Genomic DNA, 26801 nt, shown 5'->3' with positions numbered 1-26801 from the left:
GGTGGTCTCTGGGTCTCCATAGGAACCCTTATCAGTAGGGTGCAAACCCCTCCTACAGGAACCAAGCTAATGGTCCCAAGCTTCAGAGAGTAGTCCATTGTCTCCAGCAGCAGGGAGCAGGCCCCCCCCTGTGGTGGGATGAGACAGCAGTCTGGCAGCAAGTATTTGACTTCTCCCCACAAGTGTCTTTTATTAATTTTTTTCTCCCAAAGATGCGCTAGGTCTTATTTTCAGGGGCTATCTTATTTTTCCATGCAGAAGAATATGGTACACATTTATTGTTGAACTAAAAAAGGAAATTTATAACCTGTATACGGTACGGTAGTAGTTGTCATCACAAACCAGCATAACCAGATAAACTGAATCCTACAGTATCAAAAATTTCTTGTTACTGCCATTATTTCCATGTACAACAATCTATGGTACATTTACTCATAATCTATGGTACATTTACTTGCACTTCCTGTCTGCTCTGGCTGCGCTGCGGCCAACAGTGAGCTGCGTGGCAATGCCCGCTGCTATGGTCCAGAATCCAGAGTTATGGTAGCTTTGCGGGGGCCTTCTTATCAGGGAGGCCTTATGTTCGGGGAGGTCTTATTTTGGGGGGATGCCTTATATTTCAGCGAGAGGCAAAACAGTAAATAGGTCTTATTTTGGGGGGATGTCTTACTTTCGGGGAAACACGCTATACAGAGGTATTTGTCCCCACTCTCTGGTATTTGTTTTCATAATTTCAAATAATATATATTTATATTGTTCACATTGTTGACTTTAGGCAGTAACGTGTTAAATATGAAAATATAATTCTTTCATGTTTGTACTTTTTCTTTCCCATTTCTCTGTACATGGTTGACTATGGCTAAACATTAATGTTTTCCTCATTGTATTACCCTGATGGTACTTTAGGGTAAGCATTGGACTACTCGCTGAAAGGTTTGCAGTTCAAATCCAAGGGAGAAAAATGAGGCTATTTTCTCTTGTAAAGATTTATAGCCTTGGAAACCCTAAAAATGGTCAATATGAGTCAAAAACTACTTAGTGGCAGTTAGTTTGGTTTTTGATTTATGGAATGTCTTTCATAGATAAGCCAAGTAGTGTGTTATGACTATAATTCCATCCTTAAATAATCCATTTGTTTTTGTTTTGTTGTTCTATAATAATGATCTTACTGCCCTCAATGCCTGGTTTTCTTCAGTCTGCTCCAGTTTTGAAATGCTTTCTTCAGTTCAGTAAAATAGAAAAAAGTCTATCAATACACTTTTCCAGAGCCCTGATTTTCACGAAACTTCTCTCTTGTGCTATTTTTCCCATGCCCCCAAATTCTTTCTCTTAGAACCAGTTGCTTTTATGTTACTGTCTGAACTGCTGGCACTTCAATTTCAATCCTCCTGGTGATTCCACTTTGACTTGCTTCTGTGTTGACTAGCTATTTCCAGAACAAACTAATATCAATTTTTTCGAATTTCCTACTTCCAATTTTCATGAAGTCTTTCCTCTACTTGGTTGGAAGTGGCATGGGAAATGAATTAATTAAATTACTTGCATATTTGAAATACCTTTACTCTGCTCATATATAAAATTGATAGAGTTTTAAATTGAAAATATTTTCCTTTCAAAAATTTAACATCTTTGCTCCCTTGTCTTCTGCCTTCCAATGTTATCCATGGCATTCTGAATATTGTCCATGGCATTCTGAACTATCACAATAATGGGTGTTGTGATGTGTCTGTACTTTTATTGCAATGGAGTTTACATACTGGAAATTGAGTCATGTTATTTCTTGGAAAATTCCTTTTGATGACATACACTCAACTGCTGTTTTTTTTTTTTCTTCACTTCTCTTTTGTCTTTATGTAACTTCTAATCTCATACTGATGCTTCCATACTGAGATTCTAGGTTTCTTCTATTTCATATGTTTGTCTTTGACTTCAGGAAAATTTTCTTAAATATAGTTCCAACTGGTCCAGTGGATTTGAAAATATCAGCTATTATATTTATAATTACTAAGATTTATTTCTTATATACTTTAAAATTGTTATTTACTATTTTTAGGCATGCAAGATCATATGTTTCTGAGAATCTTTTTCAAATTGTCCCTAGCATTTTATTTGCCTCTTTCAGTTTCCTTTAAAAAAAATCTGGCATTCATGTTAAAGATTTTCTTTAAATGCCTGGTATTTATTTGACATTTATTCATATTTACAGGTGAGATGTTATTTTAAAAAATTATAAATACTATTTTAATTTTGTATAAGTTTTTGTTTATGAATTTTAGGATTCATTGAGCCAGTTTTGTCATTCCTCCAAATCAAGCTTTGTGAACTTTCACTACATCCCAGGAATTATTAGAGGGAAAATAGCTGATGGTCTCATCAATCACCCTAAACATTCAATGAGTAAATAAACCAGCTATAATATATTTATTATTTAATATGTTTCATAGTACAAAGTTCTTCTAGTTAAATAACAAACTTATCTTTCTCATTAAGCATAGACAGATTTGACTCGTATAATAAATTCAAAAAGTTTTAAATTGTCTCTTTCCTAATGAATCCAAAACATATATTGACGATGACTTAAACATTATGTTTGGGATCAGTATATGCCACAGTTAACTTCCATTTCATATTCTACTTTTAGGCTACAATCTAACTTCTATTATAAATATTAAACACCAAGCAAAGAAGACAGTTTTTATGTATTATATAATATATACTTTATGTATATTATTTACTTTATATATAGGTAGATATGTTTAAAAACAAAACAAAAAACCTCAACTCACTGCCATTGAGTCTTTCCAGATGCATAGTGATGCTATAGGACAGGACAGAACTGCCTCTGTGAGTTTCCAAGACGCTAACTCTTTACAGGAGTAGAAAGCCCGTCTTTCCTCTTTCAAGCATTTGATGGTTTCAAACTGCTGACCTTGAAGTTAGCAGCCCAATGAGTAACCACCATACTACTAGGGCTTCTCCAGATACTAAAAATAGCACATTTATCAAGTTGATTCTGATTTATGGTGACCTACGTGTTACAGAGAACAACTATGTAGGGTTTTTATTGATTGTTTCCTTTACAGAAGATATCACCAAATCTTTCTTTCATGGAGCTGTTGGATAAATTCAATCCACCAACTTTTAGACTTTACATGAGTTGTTTTGGGCCAAGAGATATGTGTGTGTACATGTCTATTTATATATTTATATTCAGTCATAGGATTAAAATAATTTAATAACCCATTCACTGGCCTAATAACTGGTTTAAGTACAAAAAAGATACACCAAAAGATGGTTTATTATTTCAACATGATATCAAAACACTGCTGTTGCACACAGGAACTTTAAAAAAGAGCATGGAGTGTGACTTTGTGGTTTCCACATTAGAGAGAACCCTGATTAAAAGTGCCATTTAAAAATTGGCTTGCCAAACTGAACAAAAAATCATTGGTTTGACTAAACCAGTGAGAACTAGCTGAATCCCACCACTGTATGTATATATATGTATGTATATACACACACATTTATGTTTACATACTTATGCTTACATTTATATTAATATTTAGTTCAAACATTCTTCGAAAAATTGTCTTTGAATTCTATTTTTGACATTCTATTTTGAAATTTATTTTATTTTATTTTTAATCCTTTCATTGGGAGCTCATACAGAACTCATAACATTTCATAGTTCAGTCACATCAAGCAATATCGTACAATTGCTACCACAATCCGTTTCAAAACATTTTCTTTCTTCTTGACCTCTTTGATATCAGCTCCCCTACCCTATCCTACCTCCCAGAAACCCTTATGTTTTTGATCCCCGATAATTTTTTGCCATATCTTACACATCCAATATATCCATTCACATACAATTCTGTTGCTTGATCCCAGTCCTATCCAGTGGGCTTATACAGTCATCAATGCTATCATCTCCCTATTCACCTTTCCCCCACCCCCTCTCTTCTCATACCCTCATGGAACCTTTGCTCCTGTTACTGTTTCTGAGTCTCATGTATCCAACAATCTTAAATATACAAATGAACATATGCAAATCTAACATGATTAATGTAGTAAAACAAATAAGAAACCATAATAGTAGGGGGAAGAAATATTAAAATTTAAAAGGCAAAGTATTATTACAAAAAAAATTCACACCACATGTAGGCATATTAATTTTTTAATGCAACTCATTTTATTTTAATCAGCATCGCAATTGGTGTACCTTATGGATACAAAAGTGACTAATTTTCAGTTGCCAAACCAGATCTTTCTGAGATCTCTAGACTTACACTGCAACTACTACCCTGGCCATTATTTGCTTTGGTGGAGTTCTCCTGGGGCTCTGGGGCTTGGACTGGCTGGTTTTGATTCCCTTTCCTATTCAACCTGTGGTGGTAAAATACAATGTCCTTTTGTCTGCTTGCCCAAGTAGGTTTTTTATCTCAGTGGACTAGGGCTTGAAGTCTCTGGAAGGAGTCTTTTCATCCCCATGAGTGTCTTCTTCTGTACCTTCTTACTCTCTTTGGGCTTAGGTTGGCACGGAGCTTCCTTCTTTGTCCCTTGTGGGCCTGTGATTGGCTGTCGTGAGCTTGTGGCTGGTGGTTCCATAATTGTGCAGGTATGCTTAGCCATATTTAAGCCTTCAAGTGGTGCATCTACCAAGGCCTCTGGAATTTTCTATATAAGCCTCCCTTGAGCAATGAAGAGCCTTCAGTTTTGATTGGCTAACAGCCATTCTCCCTCAGTCAATAGTGGCTATAAAGATTTTGATAGCAGAAAACAACAATCTGACACCTTACTGGGGGAAGAAGGTGCTAGGGAGACCAAGATGTTCTGGTTGGAGAAAGGGGTCATTAACATCCCTTAAAGAGCCTTCCCAAACCTGCCATTCTTCCTCAACTCTCTTGACCCAATTCTATCTTTGCTGGTGGCAAAGATAGGGCATTTCCTGTATCTGTGCTCCACAGCCACCCCCATTCAACAGTTCATTCTGACCTTTTCCAACCTCTACGATTATCTAGTATTTTGGATGTCTCCTAAGTACTCTCACTAACTCACTGATGGTGAGAAGATTCTGACTCAAGGAGACCCTATACGGCAGGGTAGGACTTCCCCTGTGGGTTTCTGAGGCTGTAACAGTTTATGGGAGTCGAAAGCCCTATCTCAGAGCACCTGGTGGTTTCAAACGGCTGACCTCATGGTTAGCAGTATAATACATAACCACTATGCCATTAGGCCACTCATTTTAATAAATACTAGGATATATTCATTTCTAGAAAAGGCATACTAGGATATCGATACCTGAAATCACTCTAAGTGAATGTGGCCATATTTGTGTTTTTGTAGAGATATGAATCATCACACTTCTCTGGGACAAATTACCTTTGTATTCCTTGAAGACACTTCAATTTTGACTGCTCCCAGATAACTTTCCCCCCCTCGTGCCCTTTCTCAGTGTCCAATGCTGTTCAGTTGTCCAGACTGACATGACTGCCCTCGGTTCTCAAGACTTCAGTGACTAGACTTGCTCCACTGAGGAGTCTAGTCTCCTTTCAAATCTGGTGCGGTGTCGTCATGGTAGATGAAGCACTATGAGGTGAGGTGGGTATTACCAGGTAGGCTGAAAAACATTCTTTTTATCATGATTGGACAGTTCTTTTCCTTGTCCTGGCTTCCTGTTGGCCTCCCCAATGCTGTAGAAGCAATGGCTGGTCCCTGATACCACTGAAGGAAATGGCCCAAGCGACAGGCCCAGTGGGAGGGCAAGTCTGACTACAGGGTGCCAGTTTGTAGGAGGCTGCTTGCCATGGGTCAGTACATTCGTTTTTCACGACTTGATTTCTCAGTGAAGGTAAATGGGAGTTTTCCTTGTTATAAAGCCAGGGAGCAATTCAAAGTCGCAGTCTCTGTTTAGTAATATAAACAGAAGCGTGAGAGGGGAACCTCGCACAAAATGAATTTTCACAGTATCGCTCAAGACGAAACAAGATAGATGAGGGAAAATTGATTTCACAGATTATCATAGAGACAATTGAGACCAAATAGATGCTGTGAAGCAAATGATAATTTAAGGCAAAGCACATTAAGTGCCAGGGGGTCCAATAATTGCCATATAGTAAAGAGTATAATGCAATGCAGAACTATAAACCAAAAAAATCACTGAGTAAATGAGCGATGGAGATGAAATTGATGAATGCACTTTTGAGAAACATAAGAAAGTGATAAAGAAATCATGCTTAGAAAGTGAAAACATTTAACAAATATGTAAATTATTGATTTAACAGTGGAAGATCTGAAAGTTCTGAGAAATGGCAGTACTAAAATTACAAAAGTTGTTTGGGGGGAAAAAAAGAAGACGTGAATCAGATGATCTCAGCAGGTTTCCAATTCTGTACGAATGTAGGTCTGATTGCAAGGCCCTCACATACTGAGTTGAAATGGAGAATATTTCAGAATTGAATACTATCTGTCCAATATTAACCAAGCTTAAATAGAATTATTTTTCTCTTAAAAGCCAATTTCCATTAGATTTCCTCAAAATTCAAGCAAAGCTAAGGAGAGTTGTTGCAGTCGGAAGTGCAGAAAAACACCACATAATGATTAACATTAGACCTCACTGCTAAGGGAATTTCCATGAAGTTCTAAGTGGAGAGATTAAGTTTCATGAAATGACTAAGCAGCCAAAAGAGGAAACCACTGCCCCTTTTAGAGAAAATGGAATGAAAATTGTACTTCAAAAAAGTTCCCTTTGGAAAACCAGAAAACATACTTAGTGAAAACAATCACACTCACCAAGAGAGAGAATTTGGGAAATTTAAAGTTAAGAGTGTAGAAGAATACAATGTTTCTGTATTGCCATAGTTTGCAACTGGAAAATGTAAAATAAATAATTCAAAGTCTCTCATGCCTTCTTTCACTGACATTTTGAAGTAAATAAAAAAGGTTAAATAAATAAATGTTTAATAAAATTGTATATTCTATCTTAGCCTACATTCTCTAACAATTCTTGGGGAAGTTAACAGCTGTTTTTCCAATTGATAGGTAACAAATTTGCACACAAATATGATTGGAACTATATATACCAAGATGTAAGCAGTGGTAATCTGAAGATAAATTTATACAATGTATGACAATTTTCTTGTCTGTATCATTTGGAACTATATTGTTATAAATCATTTATTTCTTTACTTTTTTTGATATATCAGATTAATCTGCCAAATTCCTCCTTTTAATTTGGCCTTTGTATAGTGTAAATATTTTAAATTTCCTCCTGAAGTAGTTATATGTATGTTAGCCTGGCATATTCATAGAACAATGGGAACCAAGCCTCATTGTTCTGGTTGAGAACGTCAAAGCTGGATCATTTGTTAATCATTGGTCAGGAGAGCCTGGTGGTGTAGTGGCTTACACGGCGGACTGCAGCCTGCAAAGCCAACAGTCAGAAACCACAACCACTCTGCAGAAGAAAGATGAAGCTTTCTACTCCTTTACAGATTTACAAGGGCAGTTCGAGCCCACCTTATAGGGTCTCTATGAGTCCGACTGGATGGCAGGGAGCACTGTGCCCTCATGAGAATAATTAGTTTCAGGCATCCACAGGGGCAGTTCTACATGGAATCGACTCAACAGCAGTTGAGTTTGGACCTCTGCTTGATTATGAGGCTCTTGCATCTAGAATAATATTTCCTCTTTTCTATTTTGGCCCACAATGACTGCACATCCTTAAACACTCACAAGAAAGCCCTACCTTTCGTGATATGTCTACTTAATCCACATCTTTCATATAATTGAATTTTATCTCTTCAAAAGGTATGTTGAAGCTCTAACTTCGGTATCTGTGAAGATGATGTTATTTGGGGAAATAGGGTCTTTTTGAAAATAGAATCAGTTACATCAGACCTGACTAGGGTGAGTTTTATCGCAATTGCTTCTGAGCGGTGCTATATAAAAGGGGAAGAAACATTTGGAGGGGGAGACACAGTAAGAACTGTCAGCAGCCACTGGAAGCTAGGGACAGAAGCATCAATAATTCCTCGATCAACGTCTTCAAGCAGCATCAACATAGCCAACACTCTGACTTGTACTTTTAACCTCTAGAACGGTGGGAAAATAAATTCGCACTTTAAAGCCACCCGTTTTGTAGTATTTATTACAGCATCCCCATGAAGTGAATACAACATCTGAAGCTCTGTGGCATTTTAAACATAATTTTTCCTGCCTACTCTGGCTCTAATTGAACATTTGGGGTGATTGAATTTTTTCCTTCTCTCAGTATATTATTTATACTTCCTTAAAAGTGTTTTCTAGTGGTTACTCTAGTTTACAACATATGTATCTATATATATTTACAACGAATGTAAATTAACTTTCAAATAACACTCCTGTTTCACATTTAGAACTTTATAATAGAAAATCCCTAATTCCTTCCACTCATTCATTTTAAGATTTTTAAAATCGTTTTATTAGGGGCTCATACAACTCTTATCACAATCCATACATACATCAATTGTGTAAAGGACATTTGTACATTCATTGCCCTCATCATTCTCAAAACATTTCCTCTCCACTTAAGCCCCTGACATTGGGTCCTCATTTTTCCCCTCCCTCCTCACTCACCCTTCCCTCATGCAACCTTGATAATTTATAAATTATTATTTTATCATATCTTGCCCTGTCTGACGTCTCCCTTCACCCACTTTTCGGTTGTCCGTCCCCCAGGGAGGAGGTCACATATAGATCCTTGTAATCGGTTCCCTCTTTCCAACCCACTCTCCCTCTACCCTCCCAGTATCGCCACTCACACCACTGGTCCTGCAGGGATCATCCGTCCTGGATTCCCTGTGTTTCCCATTTTAACATTTTTATGAATAAATTCATTTGTCCATAACCCATAGTCATCCATTATATTGGTGTTTTTATGTTTCACATTTTATCTGTTAAAGCAAGTAAACATAAAAAACTCACTGCTATCTAGATGATGCCAACTCACAATTACCCTGTAGAACAGGGAGGGTAGGACTGCCCCTATACATTTCTGAGACTGGAACTCTTAACAGGAGCAGAAAGCCCAGTATCTCTCCCTTGGGGTGCCTGGTGGTTTTGAACTGTTGACCTTGCAGTTAGCAGCCCAACTCATAACTACTAAGCCACCAGGGATCCCAAATAAGCATAAGAAAATATTTTATGTTGCCTCTATTTATTCCTTCTCTAACTTCCCTTTACTCCTTTATGTAGACATGATTTTCTAACTTTTGTAATTGTTCCTCACTGAAGAACTTATTTTGTCATTTCTTATACTATAAGTCTACAAATTCTGGAAATTTTTGTTTGAGAAAGTCTTTACCAGAAGTGAAGGGCAAGTTCACCGGGTAGAGAGTATTAGGTAGATGATTCCTTTCTTTCAACACCAAACACTTCCTTCTACTCTCTTTCTACTTGCATGGTTTCTGAAAAGAAGTTCAATTTCACTCATCCCAATTCCTTTATTGGTATGGTGCTCTTTTCCTTCCACCAGCTCCAAAATTTTCTCTTTGACTTTTATTTTCTGTACTTTAAGTATAATAATCCAACATGCAGTTTTAATAAATATGTCTATCTTGTTCTCTGAGATTTATGCATAAAATGTTTGTTGTCCCTCATGAATTTTGGAAAATTCTTAGCTACTATTACTTCAAATACTTCTTCCATTCCTTACTCTGTTTCATTTCTCTCATCGGGCCAATATTAAGGAGCCCTAGAGGGGCCGCCAGAGATGTCTGTAGTTCAAACCCAGCAGCAGCTCTTAGGGAGAAAGCCGAGGTTATCTGCTCCTGTAAAGATTACAGCCTTGGAAACTTGATGCAAGGTCTCCATGAGTCAGAATTAACTCAATGGCAGTTGTTTTTTCTGTATGCTACACAGTTTGTAATTATCCCACAGTTCTGGTTTTTTTGTTTGTTTGTGTTTAGCATTTGTTTTTCTCTTTGCTCTGCTTGGGAAGTTTCTATTGACATATCTTCAATGTCTGACCCTCACCGATTCTCTCCTTAGCCATGTCTAGTCTATTATTAGGTCGATTAAAGACATTCTTCATTGATGACACAGAATTTTTTATTTCTAGAACTTTCCTTTGATTTTTTTTCACAATTTCCATCTCTCTGCTTTCATTACCCATCTATTATAATATTTTGCTCACTGTTTCCACGATGAGTCTTAACATTTAAGTTAGAGCTTTACTCATTTCCTGGTCTGATAGCTACAAAATCTCTGCCTATCTGACTCTGGGACTGGTCTTGTTTTGTCACTTCCCATGGTTTTAGCCTGTTAGCATGACTTGTAATCTTTGTTTTACAAAAGTCAGACAGAACATGCCAAGTAAAAGAACGGAGGTAAACACGTCTTTACTGTTAGGTTTTATATGTAGCTGAGAGTAGTTACGCGGTGTGTACTCTCTGCTGTAGCCAAACATCTACAGTTTCTTTAGTATCCTTGTTTTCGTGCCTCCCATTGTCTTTGTGTTGCCCTAGAGACTCCTTCCCTGGGGATGTGTCTTCCAGTTCATGTAGTTGAAACCGCCTGTTACTAAGGAGCCCCTTATTAATGTGGCACTAAGGTGAAAATGGAAGCATTTGGTAATCCTATGGTCACGTCTCAGTCTTTTACTGAGCCTCTCCCCATAGGTTGGATATGAGTTAGAACTGACTGTGTGGCAGTGAGTTGAATGCTCTTGGATTTTGACCTTTGCAAATTTTTCTTAGCTTCTTCCTCCTACCCCTTAGTTGAAAAAGGAAGGAGAGAGGGGTTTGATACTGAGTATTTTCTTTTTTACTATGTTGAGGGTTAGAGGGGGCTCAAGTGAGATATTTCCCTTCTCCCACGTTGCTTAGGTTCTGGTAAAACCCAGGTTGGTTAAACTCTGGTAAAATAGTTTTTCTGGAGGGCAGGCTTTTATTGAGGATGACATAGCACTTGCAGTAGGTTACAAGTTGGGTTTCTAGCCACAAGACCCACTGTTCAAACCCTTCAGAAGTTTCGAGATGAGATTTTTCTCTTCCTGTAAAGATTTACAAGCAATAAACAATGGGCATAATGACTTGCAAAGACAAAAGGTGAAACATGTCATGGAAAATAAATGGAATCCACCAAGTTTCAGGGAGGGTAGCCATTTTAAATAGAGTAGTTAGGTTAGGTAGTTCTCATTGAGAATAAGAGATCTGAAGAAGATACATTTGTCATCAATGTATTTGGAGCCCTCCCTGAGCATAAGAGTTCAGTTCCTGGTTGCTAACAGATAGTTTGGCATAGGTTTATACCTTCCAAGGGTTCCGTAGCAGCCTGATTGTACGAAGACAACAGCCTTGCAAGCCTTAGTCTGTCCTATGGGGTTGCTGCGAGCCTGCAGTGACTTGACAGTAATTCTTTCTTTTAAAATTTGACTAAAAGCTGTAAGAAACTCTCTTTTTTAAAAGTATGATCTTGGCTGAAAGATGTGAGAACCAGAGTAAACAGGCAATGCAAACACTTGAGTCTGGTTCTGGTGTTTGAAAATAATGAGGGAAGGGTCAGCTGAGGGTTGCTTGTGTGAGGCAATATAGTAGCAGATGAGATACAAAAGGTGCTAGGACCATGGCTTCTAGTTGGATTCTGAGTGAAGAGGGCTGCTCTTGTAGGCCTTCGAACAGCAGAATGATATTGATTGATATATTTTTAAAAATCAATGTGACCATCATATTGAGATATGAGTATCAGGTAAGGCAACTACTGTTATAAACAAGGCAAGCAATATTCTAACTTGGACAAAGGTAATCCTAATGTAATGAAAGTCAGATGTCAGAGCAAATAGTCAAGAATGTTCTCAAGAATTCAGAAGTGAACATGGAAAAAGGAGTCATTAACTGAGATGGGAAAAGCTAAGGTTTTTTTAGATTTTGGGGGTGAAGTTTAGATTTCAGCTTTGACATATCAATTTAAGAAAAATGCATCATTTTATTGGGAGTGCTTATATATAGTATAGCAAACATCTGTTATCTCAAGTAGACATGTACAATTATTGACATCAACAATTTCTAAACATTTTTTTCCTTCTTGAGTCCTTTGATATCAGCTCTTCTTTTCCCCACCTTTCTCCCCTACCCTGCCACCTTCATGAACCCTTAATATATTATGTATTGTTATGATGATTTATACATATCTTACATCACCCATTCTATCCCTTCAGCTACTATCATGGTATTCTTCCCCAGTGATTCTGCTGTCATTGATATCCATTTCCCCCTTCCCTCCCTTTCTCCCCCTTCCCTTCGCCTGTCCACCTGGAATTATTACTCCCATAAGTGTTTCTGAGGGCAGTTGTCTTGCCTGAATTCCATATATTGAAAGCTCTCGTCTATGCCACTGTCTGTACATCAGTCGACCAGGAATTTCAAGATCATATTGAGACCATAATAGTGGGAGAAGGAAGGATTGAAGAACTAGAGAAGTTTTGTGTATTTCATCAGTGCTAAACTGCCCCTTAGGTGCATTTTCTCCTCCGAGCAGCTCCTCTGCATGGAGACATCCACTTATCCACTGAAGAGCTCTGGGTCTCTAGTTTGACCCCTCTCCCTCACCTTGATGAGGTTGTTTATTTTTGGACCTCTGATCACACATGACACCTCATGATCACACATGCTGATGTACGTCTTCCATATGTGGTTTTTCGCTTCCCTGTTAGATGGTCATTTATTTGGCTTCAAGCTTTTAAGACCCTAGAGGCTATCACTTTTAATAGCCAGGTACCATCTGCTTTCTTCACCACCATTTGTTTAAGCACCAAGTTTGTCTTCAGCAATCGTGCTGGGGCAGTGGGCATTGCCAATGCCACATTGCAAGGATTTTTCACAGGGTTGGCTGTCTTATGATATATTCTTTGAGATTTTCCTTCTCCGGGAAGACTCTTACCTCTCCATCTATCTTAATAGACAGTTTGGCAGCATAGAGGATTCTTGGATTGGCATTGTTCACTTTTAACTTCCAGAAGATGTTACTCCACATTCTTCTCTTCATAGTATCTGCTGATAGGTATGAACATATTACCTGAGTACCATTGTAAATGACTGCCCTTTTTTCTAGCTGTTCTTATGAGTTTTTTCTTTTAGTCAAAGTTGGACAATTTAACTATTATGTGCCTTAGCGAATTCCTCCTGGGCTTAGTCTAATTGGTGTGCTTTCTGCTTCCCATTCATTAAGGTGGGAACGTTTTCTTCTGGGAATTCCCTCGCTACTTTAGTTGTTGACGTCTGTGTTGTGCCTTATTCTGATGTTCCTATTATTCAAATGTTTCTTTTTATAGCATTTGTCATTGATCTCAGGTTTTCTTCCACCTATTTGTCTTGTTTGACTGTCTTTCCCATTTTTGAAATTTTCCTGGTTGTCCTCAAGATTGCTAGGTTGATTGTCCACTTCTTCTAGTCTGTTGGTGAGGCTTGTTGGCTTGGTTTTTGTTTCTGTTATTTCACTCCTTAACTCTTATATTTCTGTTTGGTGTATGGACTTCATCCCATCGATTTTGGACTTCATCTCCTCACTCATTGCATCCTTATTCTGTATTGCTTCCCTCTTTTCCTGTATGACACCAAGCAACATTCTGAGGATTTCTTTTTGTGACAGATCAATGCCTGCTTCTTTTATGACCATAATTAGGTTTAGAACTACTGCTGAATTACATTTTGTTTCTCCTGTTTTCTTGTAGAGGGTGTTTAGGTACATTGCTGTTTGCGTGTCATTTTGGAGGAGTTCAGTGCCATATTCCCGGAAGACAGGGGGACACTGACCTTTCTCTCTGTAGAACTAAGAGTGATTTTAGGGACAGCCTGTGGCCTATTGTGTTCATGTATCATGCTATAACATAGGCAAAGTGCCACAGTGGTTTAGTGTCTGGAAGTGGTGGGGGTACTCAGAGGATGGCCTGCAGCCAGAAACTGTAGGTATGACCCTGGGCTGAGCCAGAGAGAGCCTGCAGTGTGGCTGTGGGACTGGTCGGCACTGGCTGGGACGCCACTGGTCTGTGTCACGTTGCAGAGGTACCATGGAACTGGGCCAGGTGTGAAGGGGGCCCCTGGGCAGGTTGGGGCACCAAGGATGCCTTAGAGCCAGTGCTAGTGGGTGTGGGGTCTTAGGGATGGGATGGGCCTATTTGTGTGTTGAGGGGGTCACAGGGTAAGGGTTGCCCAGTGGGTGAGCTGTGGAACTTGAGAGGGGGCCCGACGGAAGACTTAGGGGTCCTAAACTAAAAGGTGGGGCAGTCCAGAGGGGGAGAGGCTTGAGAGAGGGGCTGTGGGTCTGTTCCTGACTGGTGGGAGAGCTCCAGGGTTGGGAACTGCCCAGCAGAGAAGTCACAGGGGTTCAGTGTCACCACAGGTAAGCCCGGGGGTTGGGGTCATACCAGCAGAAAGGCTGCTATGCTGCTCTTATATCACAGGTAACTGCTGTGACCAGGGTCATGCCAGCAGGGAGGCCATAGGGTCACTGCAGCACTGTGAGTAAGACCCCAGGGTTGGGAGGGGGCTGGAGGAGAATTTGCAGGTTTATGAAAATACTGCAGGTAATTCCCTGGGCCAGAAACTGCCTGGTGGAAAGTCCAAGGAGCAATGGCAGTGCTGTAGTAAAGCCCTGGTGCTGGAGGCAGGCAAGTTGAGAAGCTGCATGGTCACAGTGGTACCACGTGTATGTCCCCAGGGACAGAAGGTACCTGGTAAAGAAGCTGCAGGGTCACAGCTGCTACATAGGAAAACTTTGTGGTTGAGGCAGCCTGGAAGAGAAATCATTAGACTGGAAGAGACTCACCTGAGGACTGCTCTGTCCCAGGCAGCCCCACAAGATATCTGTGGAGGATTGCATATGGGTTCTGAACATAGATTTAAGAGTGATCTGCCTACATGCTAAAGGTTGTAGACAAACTCTGTAGGTATTGAAGTGTTCTGTTCATGGCTGTTGGAACCCTGCATGGTTGGTTGGTAGGCTCCTGCTGCAGTGGCACAGGCCACAGTCATTGGGTAAGTGAAACCCAGGCATGTCTGACCCACGTGGGGGTAAAAGAGGGGTAAGGAAGGTGGGGTTCCAACCACAGTAAGTAAAGCATTGGGCTGGCTGTGTGTGGGGGTGTCGTTTGTGGTGGGACTTACCTGGGTGGATGGTGGACGGGGCCCAACCATGGCCACTGGGGCCACCAGCTAGCAGTGAAGGGTACCAGATGTGGCAGTGGTTCTCTGCTGTGTGGGAGAAGAGTGCCGCCTGGAGTGGTAAATGCCTTGGGTGAATTTCAAGGCCTATCTGTGGCTGCTAGAGCCATGAAGGAATGGCAGTATGGTATTGCACTCTGTGGCAGGAACTGCCACCATGTGGAGAGAAAAGAACTGGCTGGCTCCAGATACGATGATCATGCCAGGGGGGATGCTTAGCTGGAAGAGAGGATGGTGGTGTCCACAGTAGTGCGGATGGCACAGATGGGAATATCCCTAGGGCCAGGCTGAGGATCCTCAGGTCTCCAGAGCACATTTGGATTTCTGGGGAATGTCACATTCCAGGCTGAAGGAGTACTCCGGATTGTTACAGGAGTTAATTCACTTACCTGAATCCTCTACTTGGTCTCCCAGTTGGTGAATTTACTGATCACCATGATGCCTCCAATGTGAGCTGCTTACTTGGGTGCCATCTTGCCAGAATTAGTGGCATGTCAATTTGGATACATATATTAGACATAAAAGTAGAGGACTTAAATAGACACCTGGAGTTCAGAGAATGATTGGCTAGAAATGTGCATTGGATACTCATCAGTATAGAAATAGTACTAAAAGAAGGAAAACTGAGTGAGATCACTGTAGATAGAGGAAGAAAAAGAACCAGAACACACCAGCAAATGTGTGTGTGTGCATGGGATGTGTGTGAGCAGTGTGTACCAGCTTTCCTCTGTGTTCCAGAGGAAAATAACATCACAGATGAATAAAATAATAAATATGAGGGAAATAAGAGACAACATCTATTAAAGAGAGGATGCCCATTCTTTGTTAAGTACTGCTAATATATCAAGATGCAATTTGGTAGCATGCCATTTAAATATAAAAACTAAAGATGGATGTGGAATTGGATACCAGAAAATTCAATAGAGGTTAGGTCATCTGGCCTGATATGATAAAATCCTCCTGCAATGATAAAATCCTCTTTCATATCATGGCTATTTCTCACCCATAGCATCTATAGTGCCCCAACAGATTAGAATCTCTCTTACTGAGAAGTGATGTTTAGATGGATCAATTCAGCCTTTCCATAAAATCTTTGATAGTGCTTAATCTACCCATTTCTTCCTGGTTCCTAGATTTGAGGAATAGCAGACGACCATGAATAAATACCACATAGAGCCAGTACTATAATCCTTTTGTGTATGCTAAGTGTGGGTATTTATTTGTGAATTTGGTGAAAGTTTACAAAGTAGATGGTCAGTTTTACATTCTATAGCTTATCTATTTTGTTTTCACTCATATGTTGAAGTCCCCTCAATGAACAATCATCTATCCCATTTCCTCTATTTGTTTCCACTTGCCATTTCACCTTCTTTTGACCTTTCTCCTTGGGTAAATGGTGCTCTTTTGATTTTAGATGATTGATTTTTCTAACACAGGGGTCAGTTCAGTTCTAGGATTGAAGGGGGACTAAAGGACATAGTGTTGGGGGCTCTATCTTTGTCGATGACTTCCAAACTTGATATTTTTTGTTTTAGTGTTTTTCTCCCACACTATCCAGAACCTTCTAATATGATTCTTTTAGAGCAGATAGTAGTGGTGAGCTGACAGCATCCAATCTCTGGCCTCAGAGTTGTGGAAATTGATGTTTGCATGATCCATTGGAAGAATTAATTGTTCCATATGCTTTTCTCTTTTCATCATTATTTTTTCCTTCAGACAGGGAGAAATCAATAATTGCACATTAGATGACTGCTCACTAGATTGTAAGACCTCAGATGCTACTCACCAAATTGTATGTAGAACATTGTCTTTGAGCATTATGTTATGTCAGTTGAAATTGGTGTCCACTAAGACTATGAGCTTGATCCCCTAGGCAGAGTGGCTCATTCCTGCAAGATGTTTGGCTATGTCTATATAGTTTTCATAACTTTGTTATGAAAGCTCTCACATTCAGGGATATAGTTGTATCAAAGGTAAAAACATATAAACAACTATTATATATATATATATATATGTATATATATATATATTCTCACATTCAGGGATATAGTTGTATCAAAGGTAAAAACATATAAACAACTATCCTCTGTTATATATATATATATATACTTGTGAATGTACTCCCATTTCTCTCCCAAAAGTATTCTGTTGTTGACCAACACTATTACAGGATTGCAAATATAAAAATATTTGACTCTATTGTCTTTAACTCTTATGAACCTTCCAATGTCTCCCATTTTCTCCATCATTTTTCTAACCTCCCTCTTATTGTGTATTACCTACCCTCTAGCCTATGACTTCTCCTCCTTCCTTTGCCCTCTGGCCCTCATAACCATCTGTGTTATACTGGGTTGACTAGAAAAACAAATTCAGGGACACGCATATGTGTATAAGAAGGAGGAACTTTATATCAAAGAGAAATTGTATATTGAAAAAACATCCCAGACCAGTTCAGATCAAGCCCATAAGTCAACAGGAGTCCTCAAATTCTTCTTTATATTCAGGCACCACTTGCAATGATGCCGAATGAAGGAAGATAACAGGCTGGTGGGTGAAAAATCTGTGGATCCAATGCCAGTGGAAGCATCTCCGCGCTGGCCTAGGTTTCCACGTGGCTCCCCCAGCTCTCTGAGTGTGGCTCCTTAACAGGAAGGCGAAGCAGAGAGAAAGTGTCACCCACCTCCAGGAAGAAAGAGAGGAAGTTTGTAAAATCCTCAGGAGGTCGCATAAAAACTGGTTGTTCAATTATGCAACCTAAATACTGACATCTGTTTGTTTTCTCTATTTTCAAATAGTCTTAAGCTTTGATAACTGATTTTTTTTTATAAATCAGGTTTGTCAGTGAGATCTCTGATGTGCCAAGGGGATGTTGTATATTTGATGTGTTTAATATAGTGAAACATCAGCTTCTTTATTTCAGCCAACTTATTTGTGAATTTTCTGTTTAAGAATTTTGGAGGTTAGTGTGTTTGTGTTTACTCTTCTAACATTGAGTCTAGCAGGCCCTATTTTTTGCATTAGGGCAATTGCTGTTTGATTTTTGTTTAATTGCAGTATTTGTGTTATTGCTATACTAAAGTTGGTTTTCTTTTTACAGTAAACACAGGGACAGTAATTGTTCTCTGTGCTGTACCACTGTAAAGGGTTTTTAGGAGACCTTAAAGTCTTGATATTGTGAAGCAGAGGGTATTTTGTCGAATGATTAAAAGAATTCTGTTGGTTTATGTGGGGAAGGTGGTCACATAATGATGATTTTTGCTCTTTGGTGTCTGCTAGCTGTTCCCTTCAACACCTCGTGTTCACACAGGCTTGTGTGCTTCTTCTCTGTGGGCTTTGTTGTTTCTGAGCTAGATAGCCACTTGTTTGCCTTCAAGCCTTTAAGACCCTAGACGCTATATCTTTCGATAGCTGGGCACCATCAGCTTTCTTCATGACATTTGCTTATGCACACGTCTGTCTTCAGCGATCATGTTGGGAAGGTAGGTATCGTGATATGACCATTTAGCTGAGCAAGGTGCTCTTGTATTAAGGGAATGTACATGAGGAGGCCCAATGTCCACCTGCCACCCTACTACTAAACCTATAATTATTTGCACCTAGGCACATTTCCCCAATAATCTTAAATATATTTACATATGCACATGTCTGTATTTAGGCTTCTATGTATGCTCTTTGCCTCCTACTCCTTTCCTCTATTTTCTTACGCTTTCCTCCTGTCCCATGACCATGTTCAGCCTTCATTCTGGCTTTGGTAATTCCTCTCAGATACCTTGTCCTTGGTCACTCCCTACCAGTCCTCCCATTCCCCCCAACATGTGCATAAGCAAATGTGGTGAAGAAGGCTGATGGTGCCTGGCTATCAAAAGATATAGCGTCTGGGGTCTTAAAGGCTTGAAAATAAACAAGTGGCCATCTTGCCCAGAAGCAACAAAGCCCACATGGAAGCAGCACACCAACATGTGTGATCATGAAGGGCTGAAGGGACTAGGCTTCAAGCACCAAAGGCGGGAGAGAAAAAAAAAATCTTATCATCGTGAATGAAGGTGGCGCATGGTGGGGACCCAATGCCCATCTGTAGACAACTGGACATAACTTGCAGAGGGGTAGTGGGGAGGAGATGAGTCACTTAGGGTTCAGTATAGTAATAATGAAACCCACAACCTTCCTCTAGTTCTTAAACGCTTCCTCCCCCCAACTACCATGACCCTAATTCTACCTTGCAAACCTGGTTAGACTAGAGGATCCCCAGCGGTACAGATGGGAACTGGAAACACAGGGAATCTAGGACAGATGAACCCCTCAGGACCAGGGGTGACAGTGGCGATACCAGGAGGGAAGGGGGGCTAGAAAGGGGGAATCGATCACAAGGATCTACATATAACCTCCTCTCTGGGGGATGGGCAACAGAAGGGTGGGTGAAGGGAGACACCAGGCAGTGTAAGATAAGATATAATAATAATTTATAAATCATTAAGGGTCCATGAGGGAGCGGGGAGTAGGGAGGGAGGAGGAGGGGAAAAGAGGAAAATGAGCTAATTCCAGGAACCCAAGAGAAAAGCAAATTTTGAGAATGATGAGGGCAACAAATGTATAGGTGTGCTTTACACAATTGATGTATGTATGGACTATGATGAATTGTATGAGCCCCGATAAAATGATTAAAAAAAAAAAAAAGAATTCAGTTGGTATCTGGTTTCATGTTGTGTATATATAAATAAGATTGAACAGCAAAATAAATGAAAGTTCTGTAGTGATGTTTGTATGGTAACTATGAAAAAGATACTTTTGTGATAGCATTTTAAAAAGATTTCTTTATATTTTACATAATAGCATATTTCATTTTGATTAAAAGCTACCAAAGGAATTTTGATCATGGTGTAACTGTTAAAAGCAATATTTTCTGGAATATGTCAAGTTTATATAATTTGATTTTGTGCAAAATTATTAAAAGACTCACTTAAAAAAAAAAAATCCTTATGAGAAGGCCACACCCACAAGGAGTCATCATCAGGTTGTGACCTGACTGACAGGCTAGACTCCATTCCTATATTTATTTATCAAGTTGACATGAAATTATGTAACTACCACACCATCAAAGAGTGTTTCTTTCAGTGTGGAAACCATCTTTTTTTGGCATTTTATAATAGCGGTCTCACATAATACTTGTCCTTTTGTGATTTTCTGATTTCACTCAGCAAGCTTAATATCCTCCAGGTTTATCCATGTTATGCAATATTTCACAGATTTATCCTAATTCTTTAACGTTGAGTAGTGTTCCATTGTGTGTATGAACCAAAATTTATTTATCTTTTCTTCTATTGATGTATCTGTCTTTTTGCTATTGTGAGTGTAGCATTAAAATTCCTAAGTCTAGTTCATTTGATTTAGATGAGCAGGATTTTGGTGTTTCTCAAATTACCTTTGGGTGAAGAGTAGCCCATGGCAATAATTTCAAAAGCTAAAACATGCTGCACTTTAAAAATGAAATAATAAAGGCACAAACTGTCCTTGTAGCCCTTTTTTCTCAAAAATGGATCATCACAAATTTTATATACTTTGGTCTCTAGCCAACTTTTTTTCCCTTTTAATAGCATTCCAGAAAATAAAATAATACCTTTTCATGCTGTGTCTTCAAGAACTGTGGTACACAGCATGCACAAGAAATATGACACTAATTATAGGCTATAGTTTTCAGATGCTGTATAATGGTTAATAATATAAAAATTAATAATACACAAACGTTTTGCAGGATAAAACTGTCTTCTAAATCTTCTAAATTGTTCATTTTTCAAAAGGATGTAAGGAAGAAAGAATGTTGACACAGGATGGTTGGAGATTTGGGGAAGCAATGAAGAACCAATGAGAACACAATAAAATATTGTGTTGGGAAACTGTCAAGAAAATAGAAACCATTATAAAATTCTAAGTTAATATTAAAACATAACTTTATTTGTAATGTCAGACCATTTACCATGATTCTCTCTGTCAGAGAACATGGAAATCAGATAAATGACTCTAGGAGAAAATTTAAATGACCCTTAGAAATCAAAAAAAGACTTTCGAGACTGTAGGTGCTTGAAAAAAGACGGACACTCACTAGTCCTCAGTGACTCTTTAGGCAAAGATACATTGGTAAGTACCCTAGCAGCACACCCGGGGCTCCAGAGGGTTTCTGTGATAACGATCTAGAATGAGCATATCATCTCCTTTTCTATCCAGCTGTTAATGTGATATCCATGGAAGAAAGAAGAACTTTTAGACTGAAAAAAAGATTGTATCTTCATATCCACTTCCATATAGAAATCTAAGTATTTTATGCTCCATAATTTGCTGTGCTGTTCTACCACACAAGATAAAGCTTTGCATAAAGAAGTAGTGTTGGACCTGATACAGTGGGGTCTAATTTGAACGACCAGAACTCTCCTCTGAGATAATTTGCATATAATATCTGGGCTATAAGCACATGATTTTGAATTATAGTATAAATTTTCTGGACATACATGTATACACATTTGCAAATATGTTTGTGAAGATATATTTATACATGTTTATTTAACCTTTGTATATGTGTTTACATATGCACGTATATTATATATTCAAGGATGTTATATGTGACTATCAAGGAAAACAAGGTGAGTGGTTGCTCTCAGATTGCTGTAATATTGAGGAAGTTCACAGAGATTCAAGGACTGATGAATGATCTCTCTGAAGCCAAGCAGTGGTTGTTTGTATATTTGTTTTATTTTTATGTAGTTCATCTTAGCATTTAAAAGGAGAGAAATAAAATGTAGGAAATATTATATGCTGATTATCTCTGCTTTTCTTATTCTTTGCTTTGTAATCAAACATACCTATGGTATTAAGAAATAGTATAATATTATCTCATAGCAAACTTTTGATGCACAAAAATCCATTTTTTTTCCAGTTCAAAAGGATATAGTCCACCTTCTTCCCAGCTTAGATGTTGAAGTCAAAGACATTACTGATCGCTATGAGGCGAACTGGTTTCTTCAGCTCTTATCTACAGAAGACCTTTTTGAAATGACCAGTAAAGAGTTCCCTGTAGTGGCTGAAGTCATAGAAGGGCCAGAAGGAAAGAAGCTGCCTGGAAACATTTTACAGTCCGGGAAAACCATTGTGATCCACAAAAAGTACCAGGCATCAAGGATCTTAGCTTCAGAAATTAGAAGCAATTTTCCTAAACGACACTTCTTGATCCCCATGAGCTACAAAGGCAAATTCAAGCGGCGACCTCGGGAGTTCCCAACTGCCTATGACCTTGAGATAGCTAAGAGTGAAAAGGAGCCTCTCCACGTGGTAGCCACCAAAGCCTTTCATTCCCCTTATGACGAGTTGTCATCCATATCAGTTGGAGACCAGTTTGTAGTGCATCACTCGCAGTCTACTGAAGTCCTCTGCAAGAAGGGAAAAAAAGCGCTGAAAGTTCTGGCCTGTGAAAAAATCCTCAGAAAGTCTTATGAGGCAACACTGCTGCCTTTGTACACGGAAGGAGGTTTTGTGGAGGTGATTCATGATAAGAAACAGTACCAAATTTCTGAGCTCTGCACACAGTTCCGCTTGCCCTTCAATGTGAAAGTGTCTGTGAGGGACCTTTCTATTGAAGAGGACACTTTGGCAGCCACACCAGGACTGCAGTTGGAGGAAGATATTACAGACTCTTATCTACTTGTTAGTGACTTTTCCAACCCCAGCGAGTGCTGGGAAATTCCTATCAGCCGCTTGAATATGACTGTTCATTTAGTTAGTAATTTGCTTAGAGAAACAGAATCATTTTCAGTCAGGACTCTGGTTGAAGAGATCTCTGAAGAACAATATTATATGATGCGGAGATATGAAAGCTCTTTCTTGCTTCCCCCACCCCTCCCTCCCAAACATCCCTTACTGGTGGAAGCTAAGTCAACTCTGCTAACCCAACCAGAACAAAGGAGAGCAGATCTGCCTAAATCTCCCAAGGTAAGACTAAAGTATTGTGATTTCCTTTAGAGTGACTTTCTTGAGCCAGTTTATGCCTTTTCTAAGTTTGTTTTGTGATTACTTTTCTTTCTTTCACACCATGTTTGAAATGAGCCTTTCTGGTGCACAGTCAATGAGTGAGCATCAACAGAGCACAAGCTATTGCAGTATTTTGTATTTTGATGCTTAACCAGTAGATGTGGCTGGAAATTTTTAATGAATTAGAAATAGCAGCGATGGCATTTAGATATGATGACCCAAACTGGCATTTTAATGGGTTTTGGTGATTAAGGTGCCTTAGAAGCATATCTATTTTATTTTGGATGTTCTGTTCATTTTTCCCCTAGGTAGAATTGTTTGAATACTTCATCCAGGAAATGAGCATGCATTAAGCTCCCTTATTCTGGGTGCATACCAGTAGCATGCATCTATAACACATGTCTTCATTCTGCTTTATGCGCAGAAAAATGTAAAAATATCTTGGCAGAATTGTTTGTGAGAATGTGAGCAGCTGCCCACATTCTGCCTATCTTAGAATTGTTATCTTCCAAAGTTCTATAGAAAAGTGAAATCGATAAAATGAAAGACAGTATGTGGTGCTCACAACATCAACAACTCCATTCCCACTCTGAAGAGTTGAGGGCATTCAGCTTCATTTCTACTGGAGGCCTTTGTCCCTTGAAAATTGCCTGCTAGCATCCTGGAAAGACCGTATCCTTACACCACGGCACGGAGGTCGTTTGTTCATTGGTGAATCTATGGTGTGTGGAAGGAAGGAGTACATTCTGGCCTGGCAGATGTTGTGCAGGCAGCGTGGGGAATCAAAGTAATTAGTAAAACAAAGAGAGATGCTGTGTTTACTCTATCTACTCCGGAATGATAGCAGCCTCAGGCTTCAAGTATGTGGATACAGAAGTACTTTTAATTCTACATTTCTAAGATTGCATTCTGAATGTATGCTGGGGAAATTCTGATAGAATCACAAAACTCATCTTTAGAAAACACAAAAACCTACAAGCAAGAATTTCCTTTTTCAAGACAATTCATTGTGAAGAATTATTTCTAATCAAATAAAATTTTCCTAATAATATTGATAAATAAGCATTTAGAAATGTGGAGGGTGTCGTTGGCTTCAACTGCTTAGAATATTTTTTTAAATTATTTTATTGGGGGCTCATACAATTCTCATCACAATCCATACATACATCCATTGTGTCAAGTACATATGTACATTCGCTGCCCTCATCATTTCTCAAAACATTTGCCCTCTACCTCAGGCCTTAATATCAGTTGCTCATTTTCCCCCTCCTTCCCCACCGCCCCACCCTCATGAACCCTTCATAATTCACAACTTCTTATAGTTTTGTCATAAGTTACACTGTCTGACATCTCCCCCCACCCTCTTCTCTGCTGTCCCTCCCCCAGAGAGGAGGCAATACCTAGATTCTTGTAATTGGTTCCCCCTTCTACCCCGCATTCCCTTCACGCTCCAGGCCTTGCCCCTTTCACCGCTAGTCCTGAAGGAGTCATCTGTCCTGGATTCCCTTTGTTTCCAATTGTTATCTGTACCAATGTACATCCTCTGGTCTAGCCAGAGTTGTAAGGTAGAATTGGGATCATGATAGTGGGGGGGAGGAAGCATTCAAGAACTAGAGGAAAGTTACATGTTTCATCATTACTACCCTGCACCCTGATTGGCTCATCTCCTCCCCTCAACGAGGGGATGTCCAGTTGCCTACCGATGGGCTTTGAGTCTCCACTCTGCACTCACCCACCTTTACAATGATATTTTTTGTTCTTTGATGCTTAATACCTGATCCCTTCAACAGCGCGTGGTCACACATGCTGTTGTGCTTCTTCCATGTGGGCTTTGTTGCTTCTGAGCTAGTTGGCCGCTTGTTTATCTTCAAGCCTTTAAAACCCCAGATGCTATATCTTTTGATAACCTGGCACCATCACTTTGCTAGATGATATAAGAGATGCAATTGTCATTTTTTAGTGAGGATTACCACATGTTGCCTCCTGACAATGCCATGCCAAATACCTGGGACCTGCGAGTATGTCACCTTATATGGTATTGAAACCTTTACTGATATAATGAAGATTATGAGCCTGAAGATGGGAAGATTGTCTTAAATTATATAGGCTAAAAACAAATGAAACCATTGCTGATCAATAGATTCTGAGTGACGGTTACTTGTGTTTCCAATAGATGTGCCTCACTAGGGTTTTGAATGAATATAATCTTACAGAAAAGAGGCCTGGTGGCCCAGTGGGTTAAGCACTGGGTTTTCTTCACAGAAGAATGATGAGGGAGTAAGCTTCTGTAAGTAGTTCTGCGTAACTACCAACCTTTGGTTACTGGTGTCCCTGCCAGCTGCCATTAAGTTGGCTCAGGCTCATAGTCACCCTAAGTACACAGAACGAACCAATGTCTAGTCTAGCCGCGGCCAATTGCTGCAGCCATTTTGTCAGTCCATCTCCTTGAAGTCTTCCACTTTTTCGTTGACCTATTTTACCGAGAATGATGTCTTCCTCTAGAACAGTGTTTCTCAACCTTAATGCTGTTACCCTTCAATACAGTTCCTCATGTTGTGGTGACCCCCCCAACCATAATATTATTTTCATTGCTACTTCATCACTGCAAATTTGCTACTGTTATGAATTGGGTGGCCCCTCTTAAAGGGTAGTTTGACCCCCCAGAGGGCTCACGACCCACAAGTTGAGAACTGCCGCTCCAGAAAATGCTTCTATAATGGAGTACTATGCATCCCTAAAAAGCAGTGATGAACACATGAAGCACATCGCCGCATGGGAAGAATTGGAGGAAATTATGCTAAGTGAAGTAAGAGGCTGGTGTTCAGTGTGGTGAGCTCATGGCAGGCACAATTTCTGCCATTTGTCTCCAGTGCTTTCCCCAGTGGTGTGATGGGTCAACGAGGAATGCTGTGTCCCATGGTGGGGCCAGCCCCGCGGTCATCTCCATACATCACTGTTCCAAACAGGCACATTGTCCCAAGGGCTTGGCGAGCCAGAATGTTCTCCACTCTTTCCTTTTCTTCCCCTTCCCCCCTCATCAGCTCACTTGTGCTCCAACCAGACCAGTACCCCTTCCCCACTTCCCCAGCTGCAGCTTCAGTTGTCCTCTGAAGTTTATTCCCCCTGGGGGACGGTGGTACTGTGCACGCAGTTGGTAATCGGACCGGCCCCTCATGCCTTTCCATCGGTTCCCTACTTCATGTCAGTGTATTGCTTTCCTGTCTTGGAGCTCCGAGTTGAAGTCTGGTCCCTCTTTCCCTATGGAGACACAATCAACAACCTCCCCCTGTGTGGGTTAGTGCCCTGTTCCCTCAGCTACCCATACCTTTTCCCCTCCTCCGTTTTAATGGGCTACCATATGTATCCCATTTGCATCCCTGGGGTTAGTCTGGCCCCTGCCATATTACCTGGACCTCACTCCAGGGACATATGTATACAGCATCTTCTTCCCTATGCCCTTTTTGGAAAAAAAAAAATTTTTTTTTGGCTTACCTCAGCGGACTCTTGTAGTACCTGTCCTTTTGTGTTTGGCTTACTTCACTTAGCATAATTTCCTCCAATTCTTCCCATGCGGCGATGTGCTTCATGTGT

The 26801-nt window shown here is 39.7% G+C and overlaps 1 protein-coding gene across 1 annotated transcript in view; it reads left to right on the top strand.

The window, feature by feature from the left end:
- Window positions 1-26801, top strand: part of THEMIS (thymocyte selection associated) — a 227030-nt gene that overhangs the window by 77322 nt on the left and 122907 nt on the right. The window contains exon 4 of the mRNA XM_030886730.2: window positions 22123-23171. Within this exon, the coding sequence (XP_030742590.1) occupies window positions 22123-23171 (1049 nt within the window). The remainder of the gene's footprint in view (window positions 1-22122; window positions 23172-26801) is intronic.

Source organism: Echinops telfairi, unplaced genomic scaffold (genome assembly GCF_000313985.2).
Source record: "Echinops telfairi isolate 266 unplaced genomic scaffold, ASM31398v2 ScPeMD7_3533;HRSCAF=4204_0, whole genome shotgun sequence".
Classification (NCBI taxonomy): domain Eukaryota; kingdom Metazoa; phylum Chordata; class Mammalia; order Afrosoricida; family Tenrecidae; genus Echinops; species Echinops telfairi.
This window is presented reverse-complemented; position numbering and strand designations above follow the sequence as displayed.